Here is a 26501-nt window from a genome sequence, read left to right on the forward strand (position 1 = left end):
TGTTTGATTCTAGCCACCTGACTACACAACCCTACCTGAAACCAGCGATCGATATCACATATGGCAACTATCATCAGTTGGCCTAATGGATGAGCTAACAATTTTTGACAAGTATTCGCACAAAACAGTGAGCCCACAACACAATTTTATATGTCTCGAGTAATTATTTCGGCAACAAATCTTTGTCACTGATACTTCATTTCCCCTTTTTTTCTGAACTTTTGTCTGCTTTCCATGTTGCATGTCCTAAATGTGACAAAAAGGCATTGAAGGATAAGCATATATCAAGTAATGTAAAATCCCACCAGTGCCATTTCAGTCCAACGGTGTACCCTGATGTACCCTTGGTGTGACCTTTGAACCCTGTTGTGCAGTTTTAACTTTCCCATTATCATTGACACTTGAACAATTTAAATGAATTAAGCAACATGAGAAAAGGAAACTATAAAATGACACTTAATGAAAATCTGATGCTCCCTCAGTAGGGTTGTCAGTTTAGACGCAAGGCTCAACATTTTCTTTCTATTCCTTGCAGATTTTTTTAAGTTTTAGTTGAAAGTGGGTAACAGGTCCAGCCCTGTCGTGCACGATACCATCGGGGTTGAAAGAAATAAGAGCAGAAGAAGCAGCAAGACAAGAAACTGTAATTCGGTGACACAAATCTTGGGTTTCAAAAGCCTGTAGATAATAAGAGGAAGGGAAGACTAATGGAGGTAAGTTTTGTATTGCTGAGAAAGAAAGATTTAAAGTAGGAGACCTGCTCACTGATAAAGCCTCTCTGGATGGCAACAGCACGTAGCATACAGCAGACAGTGATCATTTTGGAAATCCTAGCTGGTCTGTATGCTAAAATGCCTTCTGATTTGTCCAGGCATCTAAAGCAATGCTTTAAATTGACTCTCATATGCTCAACAATTAATATTGGTGGCTGCATAGGCCTCATTGTATTTGCAATCATTTGACATTTTAAGCTGTTGCGATGCAGTTAAAAGTGAGGCCTGCAGAAGGTAGCTTCAATCTTCTGGCAATCATTCTTCCAATCTGCTTCCCTTCAAGTAAGTCAGGCATGGTAGATTGTTTTAAACAAATTATGACTGTTGCCTGAGAAGCCGGTATTGACTTGCAATATCTTGTACTGATGGTCACAGACCACATTCAACAACAACAACAACTTGCATTTATATAGCGCCTATAATGTAGCAAAATGTCCCAAGGCGCTTCACAGGAGCGTTATCAGACATAATTTGACACTAAGCCATGTAAGGGGATATTAGGATAGGTTGACCGCTTGGTCAAAGATGTAGGTTTTAAGGAGCATCTTAAAGGAGGAGAGAGAGGCAGAGGTGTTTAGGGAGGGAGTTCCAGAGCTTAGAGCCTAGGCCACTGAAGGCATGGCCGCTAAAGGTGGAGCGTTGAAAATCGGGGATGCGCAAGAGGTCAGAATTGAAGGAGTGCAGAGATCTCGGAGGGTTGTGGGGCTGGAGGAGGTAACAGAGATAGGGAGAGGCGAGGCCATGGAACGATTTGAAAACAAGGATGAGAATTTTAAAATCGAGGTGTTGCCGGGCCGGGAGCCAATGTAGGTCAGTGAGCACAGGAGTGATGGGTGAACGGGACTTGGTGCAAGTTAGGATACAGGTAGCAGAGTTTTGGATGAGCTCAAATTTACGGAGGGTGCAAGATAGGAGGCCGGCCAGGAGAGCATTGGAACATGCACATTTATGAAATGGGGAACCCCTTTTGGTACATAACTCCTTGGCATTCAGTACAAAAGTCCAGATGGCCACATGGGTGCCATCAATAATGCCCTCCACTTGAGGGAATCATACCATCGGGTGAAATTACAGTGCCCCCATTTTGCTGCCAGTTTTCCATGGGGAAACTGATGAATGAATTTGCTAATTGAATAACATATCATTGACCTGCTTGATACAATGGATGTACTGCAGATTAACTAATGTTGCAGCTGGCCCCAGAGTTTGCTTGAAAGGCCCCAGAAGCATAAACATTCAATGCCCTGGTGACCTTCACAGCCAGTAGAACACCCATAGGAATTCCAATGTTGTTTATAGCAATACAAAATCCAGAAATGAAAAATGCCACAACCAGAAATCCACCAATTCACTTCTGCAAAGTTCGGAATGCAGCTGAACTTCAACACCCTTATTATACAGGGGAGCTGAGCATAATGTGCATTCTTGAAAATCGGGAGCTTGTTCCCTTCAAATAACTCGTCTTCATTTATTTAGGAATCTCAACTTTAATTAAGATTTCTCAAACTTTGCGCAGGGCGCTTAAGGCTGGCTCAAAAGGCTTGTCTTTGCTCTGACATCCCCATTCCTCAACACTCGACCAATTCCTCTAACCAGAAAATCTGCCCTACATTGGCTACAAATTGTGACACACTCCCACAAGTATTTTCCAATTAAGCATAGGCTTACAAACTCTTAGGATTTACACACAATTCACACTTCGAGGGGTAGAAAATACGATTCTGCACTTACAGCCCATAATTTTCCGTACTTTCATGGAAAACCTGAGCGCAAATTCGGAATTTTCTGCTGAGGGTTAGACAAAAACATACTCTCATGGGGTGTGGTACAGAAGGTGTTAGATATGAATTCTGTATCAGAAACCATGAGCAATTTTTGTTTTGTGAAGGGCTGCTGTGATATGTTAGTGCAATATTGAGGGTTTCTATAGCATTTAATAATTAATTTCAAGGATGAATAACTAATTTTCTCCTCTCGACAGTAAGTACTCTGATAATATTCCCATTGATCTTTCATTTGTTGTTTTATTCATAAAACTTCAAGCACTATTTTTTCAGTAACATCATTTTGTTGCAGAGTTGATGTGACGGTTTCTTAATATGAGGACGATTAATACTAACGTTAAATAAATTGTCAGACATCTTGAGAACAAATGAAAAATCAGGGCACGTGATCATGAAATATGGCACAACTTTAGGTACAACACAGAAAAAAAGCTGAAAGGAACACAGAAAAAAGACTTCCCTTTGAAACTTTTCAATGCGTTTGAGGTCACGGGACTTGAGGACATAGAATTCTGGGATGTGCAAGCAAGCACTGGGACAGTGTTATTGAGTGTGAAAATACTTGATTCACTGTTGCACATGAGGCCTGGGGCGAGTTAATTTTCATCTTACCACCAGAGCGAAAATTGACCTTGCTGACCTGGTGCCTGTTATAGCAACTGCCCGATTTTCCTTGCACTAAACTCAATGGAAATGAAAATCAACAACAACAACAACTTGCACCTTTAATGTAGTAAAACATCCCAAGGCACTTCACAGGAGCGATCATCAAACAAAATTTTACACTGAGCCATGTAAGGAGATATTAGGACAGGTGACCAAAAGCTTGGTCAAAGAGGTAGTTTTAAAGGAGCACCTTAAAGGAGGAGACAGAGGTAGAGTGGTGGAGAAGTTTAGGGAGGGAATTCCAGAGCCCAGGGCCCAAGCAGCTGAAAGTATGGCCGCCAGAGGTGGAGCGATTAAAATCGGAGATGTGCAGAGGCAAGAATTGGAGGAGCGCAGAGATCTCGGAGGGTTGTAGGGCTAGAGGAGGTTACAGCAATATGGAGGGGTGAGGCCATGGAGGGATTTGAAAATAGGGATGAGAATTTTAAAATTGAGGCGTTCCCGGAACGGGAGCCAGTGTAGGTCAGCGAGCACAGGGGTGATGGGAGAACGGGACTTGGTGCGATTAGGTTATGAGCAGCAGAGTTTTGGATGAGCTCAAGTTTATGGAGGGTGGAAGATGGGAGGCCGGCCAGGAGAGTACTGGAATAGTCAAGTCTAGAGGTAACAAAGGCACGGATGAGAGTTTCAGAAGCAGATGAGCTGAGGCGGGGCGGAGACAGGCGATGTTATGGAGCTTGAAGTAGGGGGTCTTGGTGATGGAGCAGATATGTGGTCGGAAGCTCATCTCAGGGTCAAATAGGACGCCAAGGCTGCGAACGGTCTGGTTCAGTCTCAGATAGTTGCCAGGGAGAGGGATGGAGTCCGTGGCTAGGAAACGGAGTTTGTGGCAGGGACCAAAGTCAATGGCTTCAGTCTTCCCAATATTTAGTTGGAGGAAATTTTTGCTCATCCAAAACTGGATGTCGGATAAGCAGTGTGACAAATCAGAGACAGTGGAGGGGTTCAGAGAGGTGGTGGTGAGGTAGAGCTGGGTGTTGCCAGCGTACATGTGGAACCTGATGTGTTTTCGGCAGTTTCTATAATGGGTGCCCAACCCGCAATGCCGGTTTAACACTCCAGCGGTAAGTTGAAAATTACCTTCAGGCAGTTTGCAGGAACAATTGTTTAGGTATCTGTTAGCATTTTGGGTTAAAGTATGAACTAAATGTGTACAATTGGCTTCAGGACTGTTAGCATTCAGGGATAAAATCCATAGTGCCTAGGGAGAGAGGCCTGGCTCCAAGCCAGCTTACTAATACTTTGGGCTGCATTTGCTAAATGTGCATATCATGCTGTCTGTTTGCTTCAGTGTATCTGCAAACCTTAAGGTTTGCTGAATACATTTTGTACCAATCAAACCTTATTGACCAGAACTAAAACAGCACCTCTGAGTCATTCATTTCAGTCCGTAGTGGTGAGCAGTGCGATTCCTACGTTTGGTATCATTCAGAGTTATTAGCAGGGTCCATATTGCCATCTGATTTCTGAAGTAATCTCAGTCCACTCGTGTGCTATTGATTCCAGATTGAGATTGGTTTATAAAGTACGATCGGATAGAAAATTATACGTGCCAGTTCCTGAGTGAACTGGTTTTATTGATGCGGTGTTCATTAGAGCGCAAGGTAAAATAGCTTTAGTTAATCACTTCAACAATCACATAGAGCTCGAACTGTCACTCTTCTCAATGGCAGAAGACTTTTGGCTAACTGGAATCAGCAATCAGAGTTCATTCAAACCTATAGGAGATCCAGGTAGTTAATAGGAAGTTGCACATCACCTTGAATTCATAAAGTTCAGAATAAAAAATGGTCATCAATCACATACATATTTGATTTTGATAACCATATATATGCTTATAAGCACAAAATAAAATATTAAGTACCCCATTCTTATCTATAGTCCAACTCCTGGCCAGATCTTACAGAGAAACAAGGTAAAAGAAAGATAGATCAATAAATAGAACGATACTTAAATGTGTATAATGTAAATCATCACACACCTTACCGGGGTGACTATACACAAGAAGAAACCATTGGTAATGAACAACCACAATTTGCATTTATATAGCGCCATTGACGTAGTAAAATGACCCAAGGGGCTTCACAGGAGCGTTATCAAACAAAATTTGACACTGAGCCACATAAGGAGACACGTGACCAAAAGCTTGGTCATGGAAATGAGTATTAAGGAGCCTCTTAAAGGAGGATAGAAAGGCGGAGAGGTGTAGGGAGGGAATTCCAGAGCTTAGGGCCTAACCAGCTGAAAGCATGGCTGCCAATGGCGGAGTGATTAAAATCGGAGATGCGTGCAGAGATCTTGGAGGGTTGCAGGGCTGGAGGAGGTTTAGGCAGTAGGGAGGGGCAAGGCCATGGAGGGATTTGAAAACAAGGATGACAATTTTAAAATAGAGGCATTCCTGGACTGGGAGCCCATGTAGGTCAGAGAGCTCAGGGGTGATGGTTGAATGGGACTTGGTGCAAATTAGGGTACGGGCAGCAGAGTTTTGGATGAGCTCGAGTTTATAGAGGGTGGAAGACGGAAGGCCGGCCAGAGAGCATTGGAATAGTCAAGTCTAGAGGTAACAAAGGCATGGATGAGGGTTTCAGCAGCAAATGAGCTGAGGCAGGGGTGGAGACGGGCGATGTTACGGAGCTTGAAGTAGGCGGTCTTGGTGATGGAGCAGATATGTGGTCGGAAGCTCATCTCAGGGTCAAATAGGACGCCAAGGTTGCGAATAGTCTGGTTCAGTCTCAGATAGTTGCCAGGGAGAGGGATGGAGTCCGTGGCTAGGGAATGGAGTTTGTGGCAGGGACCAAAGTCAATGGCTTCAGTCTTCCCAATATTTAGTAGGAGGAAATTTTTGCTCATCCAGTACTGGATGTCGGATAAGCTGTGTGACAAATCAGAGACAGTGGAGGGGTTCAGAGAGGTGGTGGTGAGGTAGAGCTGGGTGTCGCCAGTGTACATGTGGAACCTGATGTTGTGTTTTCGGCAGTTTCTATAATGGGTGCCCAACCCGCAATGCCGGTTTAACACTCCAGCAATAAGTTGAAAATTACCTTCAGGCAGTTTGCGGGAACAATTGTTTAGGTATTTATTAGCATTTTGGGTTAAAGTATGAACTAAATGTGTACAATTGGCTTCAGGACTGTTAGCATTCAGGGATAAAATCCATAGTGCCTAGGGAGAGAAGCCTGGCTCCAAGCCAGCTTACTAATACTTTGGGCTGCATTTGCTAAATGTGCATATCATGCTGTCTGTTTGCTTCAGTGTATCTGCAAACCTTAAGGTTTGCTGAATACATTTTGTACCAATCAAACCTTATTGACCAGAACTAAAACAGCACCTCTGAGTCATTCATTTCAGTCCGTAGTGGTGAGCAGTGCGATTCCTACGTTTGGTATCATTCAGAGTTATTAGCAGGGTCCATATTGCCATCTGATTTCTGAAGTAATCTCAGTCCACTCGTGTGCTATTGATTCCAGATTGAGATTGGTTTATAAAGTACAATCGGATAGAAAATTATACGTGCCAGTTCCTGAGTGGACTGATTTTATTGATGCAGTGTTCATTAGAGCGCAAGGTAAAATAGCTTTAGTTAATCACTTCAACAATCACATAGAGCTTGAACTGTCACTCCTCTCAATGGCAGTAGACTTTTGGCTAACTGGAATCAGCAATCAGAGTTCATTCAAACCTGTGGGAGATCCAGGTAGTTAATAGGAAGTTGCACATCACCTTGAATTCACAAAGTTCAGAATAAAAAATGGTCAGCGATCACATACGTATTTGATTTTGATAATCATATGTACACTTATCGTGGAATCATAGAAATTTACGGCACAGAAAGAGACCATCGTCTCTGTGCTGGCTGAAAAAGAGCCATCGAACCTAATCCCACTTTCCAGCTCTTGGTCTGTAGCCTTGTAGGTTACGGCACTTCAAGTACATATCCAAGTACTTTTTAAATGCGATGAGGGTTTCTGCCTCTACCCCCCTTTCAGGCAGTGAGTTCCAGACCCCCACCGCCCTTTGGGTGAAAAATATTCTCCTCCACTCCCCTCTAATCCTTCTACCCATTACTTTAAATCTATGGCCCCTGATTATTGACCTCTCTGCTAAGGGAAATAGGTCCTTCCCATCCACTCTATCTAGGCCCCTCATAATTTTATATACTTCAATTAAATCTCCCCTCAGCCTCCTCTGTTTCAAAGAAAACAACCCCAGCCTATCTAATCTTTCTTCATAGCTAAAATTCTTCAGTCCTGGCAACATCCTCATAATTCTCCCCTGTAACCTCTCTAGTGCAATCACATCTTTCCTGTAATGTGGTGACCAGAACTGTGCGCACTACTCCAGCTGTGGCCTAACTAGTGTTTTATACAGTTCTAACATAACCTCCCTGCTCTTATATTCTGTGCCTCAGCTAATAAAGGAAAGTTACCCGTATGCCTTCTTAACCACCTTATCTACCTGTCCTGCTACCTTCAGGGATCTGTGGATATGCACTCCAAGGTCCCTCTGTTCCTCTACACTTGCCATTATCCTACCATTTATTGTGTATTCCTTTGCCTTATTTGCCCTCCCCAAATGCGTTACCTTACACTTATAAGCACAAAATAAAACATTGAGTACCCCATTCTTATGTATAGTCCATCTCCTGGCCAAATCTTATAGAGAGACAAGGCAAAAGAAAGATAGATCAACAAATAGAATGATAGTTAAATGTGTATAATGTAAAAGACCCTCCACATACCTCACCGGGGTGACTATATACGAGAGGAAACGATTGGTAATGAACAACAACAACTTGCAATTATCTAGCGCCATTAACATAGTAAAACAGCCCAGGGACTTCACAGGAGCGTTATTAAACAAAATTTGACATCGAGCCCCCACATAAGGAGACAAGTGACCAAAAGCTTGGTCAAAGAGATAGATTTTAAGGAGTACCTTAAAGGAGGAGAGAGAGGCAGAGAGGTTTAAGGAGGGAATTCCATTGGGTATATGGGGGCTGAAATTGTGATGTTCTGCTCCCAGTATAAGCCCACTAGACACAAGCAGAGATCACAATAGAGCTATATTGCCCCAATTCTGTGACTCACGATCACCACTAGTGAGGCACAAAAATTAGGGTGAGATTCCGCTATTCATGCCATTTTTCCTGGGTCTCCATAGCTCTTCTGCTGAAGTTACAATGGAAGATTGGGAGAACCCCTGTGGAAATTTCCCCCAACATGATTAGCATCAGCCCCAGAAGAACAGCAACAAAGGGCTCCATTTCCCCACCTCCCACCTTCACGGTTCACTTTCCATTTAACACATATAGGCAGTGTGCAGGCTTTGTTTTTATTGGTAGTTGTTATAACCTCTCAGTAATCTTGTAGTACTTGGAGCCATTTAGAGTGATATCAATGAATATACATTACAAGCCTTATAACATAACACGAATGATGTCAATCACTTAACCGATATTCCGAGGCACAGCAAGATGCCACAGATTTTTTTTGTTGAGTAACTTTTATCTTCTTAGTATCAATAAAAAAAGTCTCGACATCAAAATGAATTAGCACACTTAAAGAGTTTATGGGCTCAGATATAAATCTAGGTAATACCCTGAATATCCTTGACTTCCTTGCCCGAGTAAATCCCTGCGATAATGCTAATCCGTCGTCTCCACTGCTCACAAAATCGCATTAGCTCCCAATGCAAATACAGCTTGTCATTACTGACATGATAGGCGTTGAAGGAAAAGGATAATTATGTAATTTGTATGCAAACACCCAAAACAGTTTGTTTTTACTACGAATTAGCTTAAACTTCATGCTGGTTAACATTTCACTACCGGTGTAAATACACATGAAGCATGAGGCAATGGGGTACACTTTCATCTTCATCGTTCCTGGCACAGAACTCTGTGCATCAAAGCACATGTTGGGAATTTGCACAGACTCCCCATGATATGCATCCATTCATTTTAATGGATGCCTGATACGTGTTCCCAGTGCAGAGCCCTGCACTGGGAGCACTATAGCTAAAAATGTTTCCCAGAATTACTTTATACCACTGATTCACCTTTTAGTACTGCCTTTTAGTCCTTAAGAATAATGGCCTAGAAATTGGTCCCTGACCCAGGCCCCGATCCCTGACAACACTTAACTGAGCGTTGCTGCTTGGGTCACTTGGAATCCTCTTCACCTGCAGGCTTTTCACGCTTCACAGGCAGCATTGAAATGAGGCCGAACTACGCCCCCGTCCACCTAAGTATAGTCGCAGCCCAATCTCCAGGCCGATTTTCTTTTGGAGGTGGTTGTGAAGTTTTGTGCCATCAAATTCAGGACGTCAGTACTTGCAAACGTTTTTGCACCCCACAACACACTTCTGCGTCAGGTATAAGAAAGGATAGTTGCAGACTAATCTCCCTTAACATAACCTCAGTGTGATATTCTCTTTTCCACAGTGGCCACTCGGGGTGCAAATTAACTCAAATCAAAAACACTTCAGTTGCTGAATAATACAAGAGTGAATTTTATGAATTATTGCTGTCAGCACAGGGCTTGGCTTGATGGGAGAGTAGATCAGACATTAGGGGTTGGAGATCAGCACATTTGATCATGGCCCACCTAACATTCCTGTTCCAGTCCCCATGAATTACACCGTCTGTGCTTATCACAGGCGGCAGCCTATATCGGGCAAATGGCGCTAACAATTTACCATTTCCACTGAAGTCAATTACAAAGGCGCTGCTCACGACACATTAAGCTCACTGGCTATTTCGGGTAATTCAATAAGCTCGTTATCATACTTGCATTTAAATCTCTCCATGGATCATTCAGTGTCTGTGTCTGGTTTTTTCGGGTCTCAGCGGGTTTTATTACGTTAGATTCGGTGGTTGTCAGGGTTGTAGAGTTCACTTATCAGCCAGTAGATGTAGGAGGGGGGCGTTTCTCCCTGGAGTTGGAGATGAACAGAGTGGGCAGTTCTGGAGGGACTTGGTCAAACACAGGGCAGTGTTTGGAGAGAATTTCACCATCTGTGAAGAGAAGAAGCTTGAACAAATGGGCATGGAGCAGTGCGTGACTGTGAGAATCAGTGTGTGCCCCACTCCCTTGCTTCGTTAGCGAGGACGGCCTTAGTCCCTGTAAAGGATGATACACCATCCATTGCATATAGTGGGCTAGTAACGTTAACACCAACGTGCCCGCTATAAGTGGTCGGAACTGTACTAACTTTAATGACCAGCAGGAAACGATGAAGGCAATGAATGGGCCACACTGACCGCCGCAGCTAAGTGCCTGATCTGCCCTCCCGTCGAACAAAGCTCATCAAGGGAGGGATCACTAACTCATATATTCCAGGCCATAACAGAGAGGTTTCCCCTTGCTGTGCTTTGACAGAAATATCAGGCAAACTAATTGCAGTTTTGAACAACTCCAGACAGGCTGGCTGCAATCGACCATTTAGAGGTCCCAAGTCTTACTTAAAAAGTGCTATGCTCTATTAATTAGTATACTACTTACCAGGCATCCTTTAAGACTTTGAGTGAGTCTATCAAGTTGATGCCAAACTTTGTGCTATAGACTCATGCCCATTAGGAAGTGAGTAAGGTGGTTGAAACTCTTAATAACCTCACAGCCGGCCATGAGGAACGTAGGAACAGGAGTAGGCCATTCAGCTCCTCGAGCCAGTTCCACCATTCTATTAGGCCATGGCTGATCTGTGCCTCAACTCCATTTACTCACCTGTGCTCCATATCTCGTGATACCCTTACTTAACAAAAATCTAACGCTCTCAGTTTTGAAAGCTCCAATTGTCCTAGCATCCACAACCTTTTCGAGGAGTGAGTTCCAGATTTCCACTACTGTTTGTGTGAAAAAATACTTCCTGATTTCACTCCTGAACAGCCTAGCTATAATTTTAAGATTGTGTCCTCTTGTTCTGAAGTCCGCCACCAGAGAAAATAGATTCTTTGTATCTACGTTAGTAAATCATCGAATCTTCCAGCACAGAAGGAGGCCGTTCAGTCCTTCGTGCCTGTGCCGGCTCTTTGAAAGTGCTATCCAATTAGTCCCATTTCCCCGCTCTTTCTCCATAGCCCTGCAAATTTTTCCTTTTCAGGTATATATCCAATGCCCTTTTGAAAGTTACTATTGAATCTGCCTCTACCACCCTTTCAGGTAGTGCAATCCAGATCTTAACAACTCGCTGCATGAAAAAAAATCTTCTCATCTCCCCTCTGGTTCTTTTGCCAATTATCTTAAATACCTCGGGTTACTGACCCTCCTGCCAGTGGAAACAGTTTCTTCTTATTTACTCTATCAAAACCTCTCATAATTTTGAACACCTCTATTAAATCTTCCCTTAACCTTCTCGGCTTTAAGGAAAACAATCCCAGCTTTTCTAGTCTCTCCACGTAACTGAAGTTCCTCATTCCTTGTATCATTCTGGCAAAACTCCTCTGCAATCTCTCTAAGGCCTTGATATCCTTCCCAAAGTGTGGTGCCCAGAATTGAACGCAATACTCCAGCTGAGGCCTAACCAGTGTTTTTAAAGGTGTAGCAAAACTTCCTTGCTTTTGTACTCTATGCCTTTATTTATAAAGCCAAGGATCCCATATGCTTTTTTAACAGCCTTTTCAACTTGTCCTGCCATCTTCAAAGAGTTGTGTATGTGAACCCCCAGGTCTCTATGTTTCTACACCCCTTTTCAAATTGTACCATTTAGCTCATATTGCCTCTCCTCATTCTTCCTTCCAAAATGCATCACTTTACACTTCTCTGCATTAAATTTCATCTGCCATTTGTCTGCCCATTTCATCAGTCTGTCCATGTCCTCCAGAGGCCTGCTACTATCCTCTCACTGTTTACTACATTTCATGTCATCTGCAAACTTTGATATTGTACCCCTATACCCAAATCCAGGCCATTAATATATATCAAAAGAGCAGTGGTCCTTATACCGACCCCTGGGGACACCACTGTATACTTCCCTCCAGTCTGAAAAACAACCGTTCACCACTACCCTCTGCTTTCTGTCTCTTAGCCAATTCCGTATTCACGCTGCCACTGCTCCTTTAATCCTTTTATCATTTTGAACATCTCAATCAGATCACCCCTCAACCTTCTAAATTCAGATGGATATAAGTCAAGTTGATGCAGCGTGGCCTCTTAATTTAATCCTTTAAACCATGTATCATTCTGGTAATTCTATTCTGTACCCCCTCTAAGGCCAGTATAGTCTTCCTGAGGTGCCATACCCAAAACTGAACGCAGAGTTCCAGATAGGGTCTGACCAAGGCTCTGTACAACTGAAGCATAACTTTCTCCCCCTTGTATTCCAGCCCCCTTGAGATAAAGGTCAAGATTCCATTAACCTTTTTGATTACTTTTTGTACCTGTGCACTAGCTTTTAGTGACTTGGAGGGAAAAATATCTTCGATTGGTTTGGGTGACGTTCAAGCTCAGATTCCAGAATTGAAAGGACAGTGTTGCAACCCACTCCATCACACAGTTCCAAGTGTCCTAGCCACTTTCTTCTTCTGATTGTGTTTTTTTAAATTTTCAACACAGCAACAAAACATTTCATAATTGTTTGTGGTGCTGCTGTCGATCTTCACAGACAATTACACAGTGTGGTGATGATAGTTTCTCAACCACGTTTTCAAATCCCTCCATGGCCTTTCCCCTCCCTATCTCTGTAACCTCCTACAGCCCTACACCCCTTCGAGATCTCTCAGTTTATCTAATTTTGGCCTCTTGCGCATCCCCGGTTTTAATCGCTCTTCCATTGGCGGCCGTGCCTTCAGCTGCTTAGGCCCAAATTTTGGAAATCCCTCCCTAAACCTCTCCGCCTATCTCCCTCTCTCTCCTCCTTTAAGACTCTCCTTAAAACTTACCTCATTGACCAAGCTTTTGTGCATCTGTCTTAATATCTTCTTATGCGGCTCGATTTCAAATTTTGTTTGATAACTCTCCTGTAAAGCGCCTTGGGACATTTTACTACGTTAAAGGCAATATATAAATGCAAGTTATTGTTGTTATCTTTTACAGTTATATATTTGCATTTTCTCATGGTTTCTATAAAAGGAGAAAATAATTGGATCTGTCAGAATTAAATATTGCAAATCAAAGGCACATTGGAGAAAAGTCATTCCTTTTACCCGTGGTCTTCGATGGGCATGTTTTGCACAGCAGTTGAAATAAATTTGAGGGTTTTTCCCCCCCTCCCATCAGCAATAATATTTTGACTTCTTTTCGACCCACAGTAGAAACTCAAGTATCAACAGATTTTTTTTCCAGCTTGTTGATCATCTCCAGCTTGTCGATAGTTAGCTCATCCATTTGATGCTACTAGGTAATTAATTTATTTTGTAAAAAAAAATCATTAGAAATTATGGGCTGAGAGGTGAGTTTGATTGTGGTTTTTGGAGTTCACCAAATTACTAAGGGTCTCCCGACCCTTGCAACTGTTAAAGATTCAACGTGAAACGAGCTGGGACACTTTCAGTCAAGTTTACTGGATGAAGCCATCCATAATTCAGAACATTAGTAAGGGAGATCTAATTTAGCAATTTCACTCAGACACTACTCCAAACACCATGTCTACCACATGCATCTGAGCTTCAGCAAGGATTACTCTGTGAGGAGACTTTACCAGAGACACCGTTTAGGAACTGTTATCATTGGCTGGAACCACAGCTACAGGCAAGAAGCAACATTAGTACTTCACCTCCATAAGCGGGGGAAGTGAGGGCAAAACGAAACTTTTATGCTACATGATCCTTCCAGGCACCAACAGGAGACTTTACAAGGGTCAACCAGTTTGCAATTCACTGCTGCATTACAGAGGCCCGACTTCAACAGGCCTGTGACTTTATTAGGTTCAGCACTGGGATCTATCACCAGCTCAAGAGGCAGGCACGGTTTTACCAAAGGTATGACATTCCCAGGGCACAAGGTGTCATCAAGTGGACCCATGTGACCATTCAAACCCCTGTATGATAACTGGAAAGATCAACACTCCATAAATGTCTGCTTGGTGGACGAAGATAAAGAATATGCATATTGTCCAGGGATTGCCCCTGATGCACTTATCTTAAGGGAATCGTGGACTCCTCAGCTCTTCCAGTGTAAGAATGTTTGACTGATTTGCTTATAAGTTAAATGGGTTGCCCCCAAAATGTGGATTATGACACCACCTCGCAATCCTTGAACCCCTCAGTAAACAACATACAATGTGGCAAACTCAAGAGGCTGAATCATCTTAGGGCAGACATTGGCCTGCTTAAACAACAGTTAAGTTTGGATCACTCTTGAGGTGCCCAACAATATGCTACAAAGAGAGTAGGCAGCCTGGTAGTGATGTGCTGCACACTGTATATTATTGCCTTGGAAAGCAGGCATACTGCAGTTATGAACGATGGTGGACCAGGAGCTAGCGAAAGAACAGTCACCAGCTTTCTTATCACATTGGGTGTTTTTTTTGCCTTATTTGTTTATGTTTGGTTAACATTCTTTATTTGCTTTTGTTTTACAAATTCATTAAAAAGGATCGATTCCAGTATTAAAAGAGTGAACAAGTTGGGGCTCTTTTCTCTAGAAAAGAGAAGACTGAGGGATGACCTGATAGAGGTCTTTAAAATTATGAAGGGGTTTGATGTGATAAACATAGAGAAAATGTTTCCACTTGGGGGGAGTCCAAAACTAAATAGTCACTAATAAATCCAATAAGGAATTCAGGAGAAACTTCTTTACCCAGAGAATGGTTAGAATGTAGGACTTGCTACCACAAGGAGTAGATGAGGTGAATGACATAGATGGATTTAAGGGGAAGCTAGATAAGTACGTGAAGGAGAAAGAAATAGATAGATATGCCGATAGAGTTAGATGAAGTAGAATGGGAGAAAACTTGTGTGAAGCACAAACACTGGCATAGACCTGTTGGGCTGCATGGCTTGTTTCTGTGCTGTAAATTCTATGTAATTCTGTATAATTTAACTTGATGTGCTTTTGTTTTTTTATATATCACACTGCATTTATAGGGTGTGCTTAACTTAATGTACCACTGACCTGCCTGCTTATGATACGTACACTGGTGCTTAGGGGGCCTGCCTCGTGGACTACTCCACTATTCATTGGAAAAGGACACTTCCTGCAAAGTCTCTTGAGGAGCTTTGTGTGGTTCTGCTTGCTGCTTACCTCTACCTACTACAGAACGCTGATGGTTCTGTCTGTGTGTTCAGAATTCCCTATTGAGTTCTGTCTTTGTGTTCGGAATTCCCTATCCAGTTCTTTCAGGTGCGACTTCTGCCGCTTTCCCAAAGGCATGAAATGGAAAGGTGATGGAGCGAGTTGAGACCTATTAGCTTGTTCTGTGCTACCGCACACTGAGTGAGAGATGCTGCTACTGTGCTGACCATCTGCATTTTGCAGATGTGACTCTTGCTGTATGCTGCTCAGTGACAGTCTCCAGAGCAAATAACCATCATTCTTCAATGGTAAATACTGAGTGGCATTTATGTGAAAAAAGAATACGGCACCTGTTGAATCCATGTTCACATTTATGCATATTGTTACTGCACTAACAGTACATACTATGCTTTGTGACACAGCACAGTCAACAACAACAGTAACTTGCAATAGATAGCACCTTTAACGTAGTAAAATATCTCAAGGCGCTTCACAGGAGCGTTATCAGACAAATTTTGACACCAAATCACATAAGGAGATATTAGGTCAGGTGACCAAAAGCTTGGTCATAGAGGTAGGTTTTAAGCAGTGTCTTAAAAGAGGGTGGAGAGGTTTAAGGAAGGAATTCCAGAGTTTAGAGCCTAGGTAGTTGAAGATATGGCCACCAATGGTGGGGCGAAGGATATGGGGTATGCACAAGAGGCCACTATTGGAGGAACACAGAGTTCTCGGAGGCTTGTAGAGCTGGAGGAGGTTACAGAGATAAGGCATAGATTTTGACCTGCTAAAACTCTCATTCATTGGCACAATTAATGTACACATAGTCAATGTACAACACAGGAGTATAGTCAGCACCTCCAGTTTATGTCACCAAGCACTACACAGCCCAACCTGCTTTTGGATTGTCCCTCCAATTGAAAGCCACTTTCTTCTGCAAGGAGAAGAACAATATGCATTGAATGAGCAGATATTATGCAGGGAGACGCTACACATCATTTGAAGTATATTGGTAGGCTGAGTGCATTTCAATTGTCAGGTCTATAAGTGTTTAATAATAGTAATCTGGTTTTCATTGCAACTTGATATGTTTTCCGTAAATGATATGCTTTAATCCTTATCAAAAGTCTTCATTTGTCTCCTACATGCTCCACTTCCAAAACAGTATAAGAAACATTCAGGGTAAGTATACCTTGGAGAAGTTAGACAAGCAAACATGACTGATAGGCAAAGCTTCCTTTGGCAGGCTCAGTCTATTTACATTTATTCTCATTGCTCCCCTAGGCACTTCAGGTCAGACACTTGTGTACATGTTTCCAAGCACAATGGGTAGGAAACACCTCATTCACCGCTCCTATGCATGCTCATCCTTCTGCTTATTATTAGGTCACTCTTGCACCCCGAAAAGTGAACTTTACTGGACTCACATTTCATCCATGATAATCCTCTGCGGCCCCTTGGTAAGTTGAGCTTTGAGTGGACTGCATTCTGACTCCATGAGGGCTCAAGATAGCACACTCCACAGCTGGATTGTACTTCCCAGATAATGTGCTTATAAAGTAGAAAACTTAATTCTCATGTGATGATTCTCAATACGCTAAGAGTAATTTCCCCCCTGGGTTAGATATCTATGTCCCGACATTAAAATCACCATCAAAAAGTTATGAGTTATCATTGTTCGAACTGCATTTTGCAATATTGCCCCCATTTCTCCCCTCCTTTCTTGAGACATCCCTCTGGATTCTCACCCTAGTGGCCACATTTCATGACTGAGCCCAGGTAGTGAATGAAAGCAGGAGTGCATCACTACTCAACCTGTTCATGTCCTCACCTGACATCTATCCACGGACTCAGACCGTCAAGTGTGGCATCATTGAATAATGAGCAAGGAGTAGGATCCCTGGCTGATTTCCCCCCCTCCTAGCCTGGGGGTACTAAGCCTAATTATAGCACCTACGCCCATAGCTATCCTAGATGAGATCAGCTGAACCTGTAAAGACATGCGATAAATTGTGGACTTTCTGAATCTATGTGGCTCAATACCACAACATTTACCAGCTAGGGGAGCTCTGTGTATGCAGCTATCACACAACAAAATAGGAAAAGTAGGGTTGAGAAAAAGCTATTGGTCCAGTGAAGCTCATCCCTCCAGCACATTAGCTTTCCCTTCAAGGCATATAGTTCTGTTTTTACTAATTAAATATGTTTTGCTTCTATCACCTTGTTAGGTAAATTATTCCAAATATTTATCACTCTTCTAAGTAAAGAAATTTTCCCTGGTATCTATTCTAACTTTACTTTTTCTTTTCCAACTATCTTCCTGGATCACTTTGAAGTAATAATCTGGGTTTACCTTTTCTATATACTATTTAATATTCTTATATTTTAATGAAGGCCCCTTTAACCACCTCCAGGCCAGAAAATCAAAGGTAAAGCCTTTCTGCTCTTATTTTTGCGATTACGTTATTTGTACACATGGCAGCACATTCTGTAACATTTTGTGCAATGAATTAGGGCAGCTTTGCAGAGCTTGATGCGAAAGTAAATTAAAAATGAAAAGTGGAGCTCAGGTGCTATTTCCAAACATTTGCAGCAATGCAAAAGGACGATTTCTGTGCCACTTCTCTGCTGAACTCTATTTGTTCTGGTAACAACTTCCACTGAAAAGATTATAGTTGAGGCCAGAGTTTTATTTACCCTTTTATTCAGTCTTTTCTTGTTTACCCCTCACATTGTGTTTACTAATTGTTCCCTTCTCCCTACCCCATTATTTTGGAGCTTCTCTTGTTTTTCTTTAGTTTATTGTCACCATTCTTTATCTCTGCTACTAACTTATAACGATACAGAGTCAAAATTGCTACAAAGCTCTAATTTGAGATAATAACTCACAACATCTCAATAAAATGAAAGCTCTGATTTAAAAATATGAATATATATATATATCGGGGTTTACTGTCATCCCTAGTTGCCTTGAGAAGGTGGTACAGTCCCCACTGCTTATAGTGGGTGCATTGGTATTAACGCGACTAGCCCGCTATAAACATTGGACGGTGTATTGTCTTTCACAGGGACTAAGACCTTCCTCGTTAATGGAGGACTGAGAGCATGGAGCGGGGCACACACTGGCTCTCGCAGTCATTGACTTCAGTGGAAGTGGCCGTTTGCCCAATATAGGCGGCTGACGGTGATAAATGTGGACAGTGTAAGTGGTGGGGACAAGAATAGGCTTTCTAGTTGCAGATGTGCGGCTTGCTAAGCCAGTTCAGGAGGCATTAAGGATCAACCAACTAGTGTGAGTCTGGAGTCATGTGTATCCAGACTAGGTACGTGTGGCAGGTTCCATTCTCTGAAGGACATTGGTGAACTAGTTAGGTTTTAGCAACAATCTGGCAATTTTCATGGTCATTTTTTCCCCTTGGTACCAGCCCCCACCCAAATGACTAGATTTATTGAATTCAGTTTCACCACTTGTCATGGTGGGATTTAAAACGTGTGACCTCTGGGTTACTGACGCAGTACCATATGTGATCAGGTGTGGGCATGTCTTGATTCGATATCCAGTTGGTTTTTTGCTCTGCTGTGCATCATTGCTCATGACATGGCCTGTAACTACGTACCATCCAAATGTATTAATGGAGAGGGTGCCATATAAACACAAAAAAAAATCAACTTCAGCATGGAAGTCTAATTGCCCATGTAAGAGGATTATTTTAGTTGGCTATTTTCCCAACATCCTATTACAACTGATGAAGAAGAGCTCGACTGGCATTCAAAGAGATTGTTCATACTGATCCAGTATTCACTTGGGCCTGAAACCGCACTCCCAGTGCAAGAGAGGTTTTTTTGTGCAACATTGCCTGTGAAAACTGTGTAGAAGTGCGTTGACCGTACCAGCTCATTACAATAACTCTATATGGTGGCCTGCCCACTTCCGCTCTTGTGCAGAGAACCACTCCAGAGGATCAAGCAACATTTCTGGCTATCTAGGTCCAAATAAACCTAGGGTGTAGGTACTTAAAGGTAAGTGCCTGCATATGGGGACAAACATTTATTTCAACTTTACCAGGCTTCAAAATCAATTTAATATATTTGTAAACCTTGATCGAGTCTTGTGGGGAAGTGGGGGGGGAACGCGGGTGTGGGGGTGAGGAAGTGTAAGGAACTGAAAGGAAACCTAATGTAGAGGTACAAAACTGCTTCTGTGGGCATGTGAATGAGTGGTACAGCTACCCACCCCTGTTTCAAGGATGACTAAATGGACATGCAGCTACATGAGGTGGGTGTGAGGAGGGTGGGCACTTCAGGGCACCCAGAACAGCCATTATTAGCTTTTTTGCAGGGCAACAAAAATTGAATTTCCTCTAAGAGGGCAGTACTACTGAATTGCCACAGTATCGTATCAAGAGAGTATAATTTTTTTCAATAAATGACTATCTTTTGACACTGTCTCCAGTTCAGTGTCTCTTTATTTGACTGTGGTTAGTTTCTAACAAGATGGCACTTCAGGGAACCTTCATTCCCCAGAGGGCATCAGGGCACCATTTATGACAGCAGGCGGTAAGCAGGATCAACACTACAATCATCACCTGCAGAAGCTGGGTCCAAATAGCGAAAAGATTGCACAAAGGAATTGGGCAAGGAAACAGTACCCGACCAAACCATGTATCTCATAGCTCCTTGACTGGTTGCTTGCTACAAAGTGCCTGCTCCACCTGTACTCCACACCCATGACAAGCTCTTCCCAATCTTACAATTCGTTCTTTGCACCTCATGAATACCCATGCCTCAGGGTGGCACACCTTCAAGATGCAACGTAGAATCGGAAACTTTGTCACGGTGTTAGTGCCTTTTAAGGCACTAACACGCTAAATAGTTTTATAACAACGTAGCGGCATGCTGCACAGTCACTTTCTGGTACCCAGGTTGGCATGTAGGTTGTGCATGTGTCTGAAACTGTGCCTGTACTCCTTCAACTTCCTACTGATCAACATGACGTTTTCCACTGGAGAACCAGATGCCACTTGGTTCATTCCCAACCTGGAGAACAGCCACCCGTCATCAGGCCTTCTGTAGCATGCCCAGGAAGGTCTGTGGAATCTGGGGACCACCCTACCTGATTTATGGTAGGTCTGTGCCAGTTGCCTCACTTATAGGAAGCCATCAGACATCTCTCTGCCGGATCCTCTGGAAATTCTCCTTGTCCTCCAGAGAACAAAGAATTCCAAAGAAATGTCCATCGGGGGCTGATGTGCACGACGGTGAATTACTGGGAGGTGGTAACAAATAAAAATAAAACAGTATCTGAAACTGAAATAAAAGAACCATCAAAATTAATCCAACAGAAGTAAGGTATAAAGGAAAAACATTTAAATAAAATTATACTTACCAATCTGAGGGTGATACAACTTTAAGAGGTGCAGGGAGGCACTTTCTGCCACTGTGTGCAAGTAGGCCTGTCCTCTGCTCTTTTTTTAGTGCATCTGGATGAACTTGCTTCAGTAGAACAAAGCAGTGCAAGTAATCCAGAGAGGAAAAACCCCTGCCTTCTCATAACCCAAATACATACAATAATGAGGCTGGCCCCGTGGAGCAGTGCAAGCCCCTAATCTCACTTAAAAAAAGTCAAAATAAGCATAAAACCGAACAGACCACCCGGCATTGGACCACTAGGCAACGGACACGACAAAGGCAAACCAAGCCCAGTCGACCCTGCAAAGTCCTCCTCACGAATATCTGGGGACTTGTGCCAAAATTGGGAGAGCTGTCCCACAGACTAGACAAGCAACAGCCTGACATAGCCATACTCACAGAATCATACCTTTCAGCCAACGTCCCAGACACTTCCATCACCATCCCTGGATATGTCCTGTCCCACCGGTAGGACAGACCCACCAGAGGTGGCGGTACAGTGATATACAGTCAGGAAGGAGTGGCCCTGGGAGTCCTTAACATTGACTCCGGACCCCATGAAATCTCATGGCATCAGATCAAGCATGGGCAATGAAACCTCCTGCTGATTACCACCTACCGTCCTCCCTCAGCTGATGAATCAGTCCTTCTCCTCATTGAGCACCACTTGGAGGAAGCACTGAGGGTAGTACAGGCACAGAATGAACTCTGGGTGGGGGACTTCAATGTCCATCACCAAGAGTGGCTCGGTAGCACGACTACTGACCGAGCTGGCTGAGTCCTGAAGGACATAGCTGCCAGACTGGGCCTACGGCAGGTGGTGAGCGAACCAACACGGGGGAAAAATCTACTTGACCTCGTCCTCACCAATCTATCTGTCGCAGATGCATCTGTCCATGACGGTATTGGTTGGCGTGACCACCGCACAGTCCTTGTGGAGATGAAGTCCAATCTTCGCACTGAGGACACCATCCAACGTGTTGTGTGGCACTATCACCGTGCTAAATGGGATAGATTCAGAACAGATCTGGCAGCTTAAAAGTGGGCATCCATGAGGTGCTGCAGGTCATCAGCAGCAGCAGAATTGTATTCCAGCACAATCTGTAACCTCATGGTCCGGCATATTCCTCACTCTACCATTACCAACAAGCTAGGGGATCAACCCTGGTCCAGTGAGGAGTGTAGAAGAACATGCCAGGAGCAGCACCGAGTGTACCTAAAAATGAGGTGCCAACCTGGTGAAGCTACAACTCAGGACTACATGCATGCTAAACAGCGGAAGCAACATGCTATAGACAAAGTTAAGCGATTCCACAACCAACAGATCAGATCAAAGCTCTGCAGTCCTGCCACATCCAGTCGTGAATGGTGGTGGACAATTAAACAACGAACGGGAGGAGGAGGCTCTGTAAACATCCCCATCCTCAATGATGGTGGAGTCCAACACGTGAGTGCAAAAGACAAGGCTGAAGCGTTTGAAACCATCTTCAGCCAGAAGTGCCAAGTGGATGATCCATCTCGGCCTCCTCCCGATATCCCCATCATCACAGAAGCCAGTCTTCAGCCAATTCGATTCACTCCACGTGATATCAAGAAATGGCTGAGTGCACTGCATACAGCAAAGGCTATGGGCCCTGACAGCATCCGGGCTGTAGTGCTGAAGACTTGTGCTCCAGAACTAGCCGCGCCTCTAGCCAAACTGTTCCAGTACCGCTACAACACTGGCATCTATCCGACAATGTGGAAAATTGCCCAGGTATGTCCTGTCCACAAAAAACAGGACAAATCCAATCCGGCCAATTACTGCCCCATCAGCCTGCTCTCAATCATCAGCAAAGTAATGGAAGGTGTCGTTGACAGTGCTATCAAGCGGCACTTACTCACCAATTACCTGTTTACCGATACTCAGTTTGGGTTCCACCAGGACCACAGGGATCCAGACCTCATTGCAGTCTTGGTCCAAACATGGACAAAAGAGCTGAATTCCAGAGGTGAAGTGAGAGTGACTGCCCTTGACATCAAGGCAGCATTTGACTGAGTGTGGCACAAAGGAGCCCTATTAAAATTGAAGTCAATGGGAATCAGGGGGAAAACTCTCCAGTGGCTGGAGTCATACGTAGCACAAAGGAAGATGGTAGTGGTTGTTGGAGGTCAATCATCTCAGCCCCAGGATATTGCTGCAGGAGTTCCTCAGGGCACTGTCCTAGGCCCAACGATCTTCAGCTGCTTCATCAATGACCTTCCCTCCATCATAAGGTCAGAAATGGGGATGTTTGCTGATGATTGCACAGTGTTCAGTTCCATTCACAACCCCTCAGATAATGAAGCAGTCCGTGCCCGCATGCAGGAAGACTTGAACAACATCCAGGCTTGGGCTGATAAGTGGCAAGTAACATTCGCGCCAGACAAGTGCCAGGTAATAACCATCTCCAACAAGAGAGAGTCTAACCACCTCCCCTTGACATTCAATGGCATTACCATCGCCAAATCTCCCACTATCAACATCCTGGGCGTCACCATTGACCAGAAACTTAACTGGACAGCCACATAAATACTGTGGCTACAAGAGCAGGTCAGAGGCTGGGTATTCTGCAGCGAGTGACTCACCTCCTGACTCCCCAAAGCCTTTCCACCATATGCAAGGCACAATTCAGGAGTGTAATGGAATACTCTCCACTTGCCTGGATGAGTGCAACTCCAACAACACTAAAGAAGCTCGACACAATCCAGGACAAAGCAGCCCGCTTGATTGGCACCCCATCCACCACCCTAAACATTCACTCCCTGCACCACTGGCGCACAGTGGCTGCAGTGTGTAGATGCACTGCAGCAACTCGCCAAGGCTTCTTCGACAGCACCTCCCAAACCTGCGAACTCTACCACCTAAAAGGACAAGGGCAGCAGGCACATGGGAACAACACCACCTGCACGTTCCCCTCCAAGTCACACACCATCCCGACTTGGAAATATATCTCCGTTCCTTAATCGTTGCTGGGTCAAAATCCTGGAACTCCCTTCCTAACAGCACTGTGGGAGAACCTTCACCACACGGACTGCAGCGGTTCAAGAAGGCGGCTCACCACCACCTTCTCAAGGGCAATTAGGGATGGGCAATAAATGCTGGCCTTGCCAGCGACGCCCACATCCCATGAACGAATTTTAAAAAGCCACTTTTTCCCTAACATATACGCAGCTCAAAACCTGACGCAGACGTAGAACTGGTGTAGGGATCAAAAGCCTGAGTTTCAGCACCACTCTTGCATCTGCACCAGCAGCACAGGGGAGCACAATGTCCGGCTCTTCTTTTGTAACGTAGTGCAGATATGCTGGTTCTTGTGCTACTAGGGACTAGGAGTGAGCGTTACCTGTGGAGGGAAATCACCCAAGTTTCAATAGTAGATATGTCAGGAAGGATGAATATCTGTAGCTTCACTCTATTTTATTTGTAGATTCCTCAGGAGATTAAATGGATGCAGTTACGTTTATGGTGGGGTGGATTGTACTCGGTGTGTGGGAGGGTCAGACTTGATGGGCCACAGCCTTTTCGTATTTTTTTGCATCCTTAAATTATTATACATAAAGATCTCTTGAGAGATGTAAAACCCATGTTATCAGCTTTTTTGCAGGGCAACAAACATTGAATTTCCTCTAAGATAGCTGGACTACTGAATTTCCGCAGTATTGTAATCTAAATGCAGTGTGTTTTTTTTTTAAATGGTTACCTTTTGACACTGTCTGCAGTTCTTTATATGACTGAGGTTAGCTTCTAACAAGATGTTGCATGTTTGATTGAATCTTCAAAGAAGGCAGCCTAAAAGTATTATTCTGACGTTGTTTTCTGTTCTATACTTTATGGCCAGATCATTGAAACTTTACACTGATTTATTTTTCACTGTTTGTGTAGAATCTAGTGCATCCACATGCTCACTCCACTAAGTACTTGCTCAGAAGGATTTTATATGGTTCATTTGCTTCCATTCCATTTGTGTGCAGTGTCTAAAGCATGAAGGAACTCCTTAGTGAAACACCGCTGATAGCCTGCCTGTCACTTCTCTTACAGGATTACACGATAACTATGTATTTCCAACAATACTGGAGGGACAAGAGACTTGCCTATTCTGGGATACCTCTCAACCTAACTCTAGACAATCGAGTGGCAGATCAGCTCTGGGTGCCTGACACGTACTTCCTAAACGACAAGAAATCATTTGTGCACGGTGTCACGGTGAAGAATCGGATGATCCGCCTTCATCCGGATGGAACGGTGCTGTACGGGCTGAGGTTTGTGCTGTATGATTAGAAGCTGCTTTATTGGCCTGGCAATTTGCCAATGCTCTTGACATTTGCATGTTGAGACGGCATTTTTTTTTCTTCCCCTGCCCCCCACCCTCAAAAGCTCTGGCAGACTATATTATGTAACCCTGACCTCAGGCTGAAGAAAAAGCCTGTAGCATACACGTGACCCACTCTTGTACTTTTATCATCTCCCCTGCGGTGTCATCAGTCAGCTTTGATCTGGTTAGCCTAGGTTTCTGTATCAGGAAAGCCCCGCAGTGATTGTAAATTGAAAACGGGGTAGGAATATAAGCATTTGCGACAAGCCAAAGAGAAATTTCCCTTGCAAAATAATTAACCATTCAAGTTTACGTTAATGTCATCTGTGGCGTTTATGGAATCCTGGTTTAACTCTCTCCTATCTAGGGATTACTTAATCGAGTTTTTCCTGTTAGTTCCCAGAATATACATGGGGAGATAATCCTGCCCCTGTGTGCAGGCATACTGGATCATCTGGGCACAGCGAATATCAGGAAATTTGGCCAGATCAGAACGCAAAGCCTGTAAAACAACCTTCCATTTAAATTAATGGAAAATCTCCCAGGAACATCTCCTCTACACATAATATGCACCCAAGCATCACTCCCAACAACGTAATCACCAACCTGTAAATAAAAAAAAATGGTCCCAGTCCCAAAATGGCCGATTACAGTAATAATGAAGACACAGCTGGACTGCCCATGATTTAAAGCTGAAACTGCTGTGTAATTGGTTTGAAGAATTATAAAAGAAAAATCATCTGAATGTTGGAGCTAACTAGTGGCTTCAGGGAATCGTTTGATGGCTGTTTGCAGATTTTTCTGAGGGGAAGAGGGTTAAAGTTGTAATTACCGTGATATAAGCCATAATTGAATTTTTTTAATAACCGAAGACAGCCTTATCCCTGTGTGGATTTCTGCAGTTGTGGTACAGAGAGAAGCTTTGGATTGGCGAGAATTGTACGAAGCACACAATAGACTTATGTTTCAACCAGTCCCCAGAACCTATCGATTAACGGATTTGACAGAATCACAGCCACCACTAGCAAAATACATTTTAAGATAATCAGCCCATTTCCTTGATGGCCCAGTGAGTAAAGGCACTACATGATATAGTGCTAAGTTATACAGGCTGGAAGGTCGCGGATTCAGTTCCCAGTGTGCGCTGATTTACCTAATCATATCCAAAGTAACGGTCGAAATGATACAATTGACCGCAATCTCCATGGGCTAGGGTGGAGGGGGGAAAGTAGCCCGGGTTCCTATTCCTGATTTCTATCCAATGACACCTGCTGGAAAGTGCTCACACATGGATGTCAGTCGAGGTCAGGATCAGAATTGGCCATGATGCCCTTTGTCATTGAGTATCCAGTTGCTAGGCTGCATATA

At 43.6% G+C, this 26501-nt stretch overlaps 1 protein-coding gene across 2 annotated transcripts in view; it reads left to right on the plus strand.

Moving 5' to 3' along the window:
* The window catches only part of gabrb3 (gamma-aminobutyric acid type A receptor subunit beta3), a 387525-nt gene that overhangs the window by 296353 nt on the left and 64671 nt on the right, over positions 1-26501 (plus strand). For both annotated transcript variants that reach the window (XM_067985792.1, XM_067985793.1), the window contains one exon: positions 24860-25080. In XM_067985792.1, coding sequence (XP_067841893.1) covers positions 24860-25080 — 221 coding nt within the window. Of the gene's footprint in view, positions 1-24859; positions 25081-26501 lie in introns of those variants that run through there.

The sequence above is a fragment of the Heptranchias perlo genome, chromosome 6 (genome assembly GCF_035084215.1).
Source record: "Heptranchias perlo isolate sHepPer1 chromosome 6, sHepPer1.hap1, whole genome shotgun sequence".
In the NCBI taxonomy this organism is placed as follows: Eukaryota; Metazoa; Chordata; class Chondrichthyes; order Hexanchiformes; family Hexanchidae; genus Heptranchias; species Heptranchias perlo.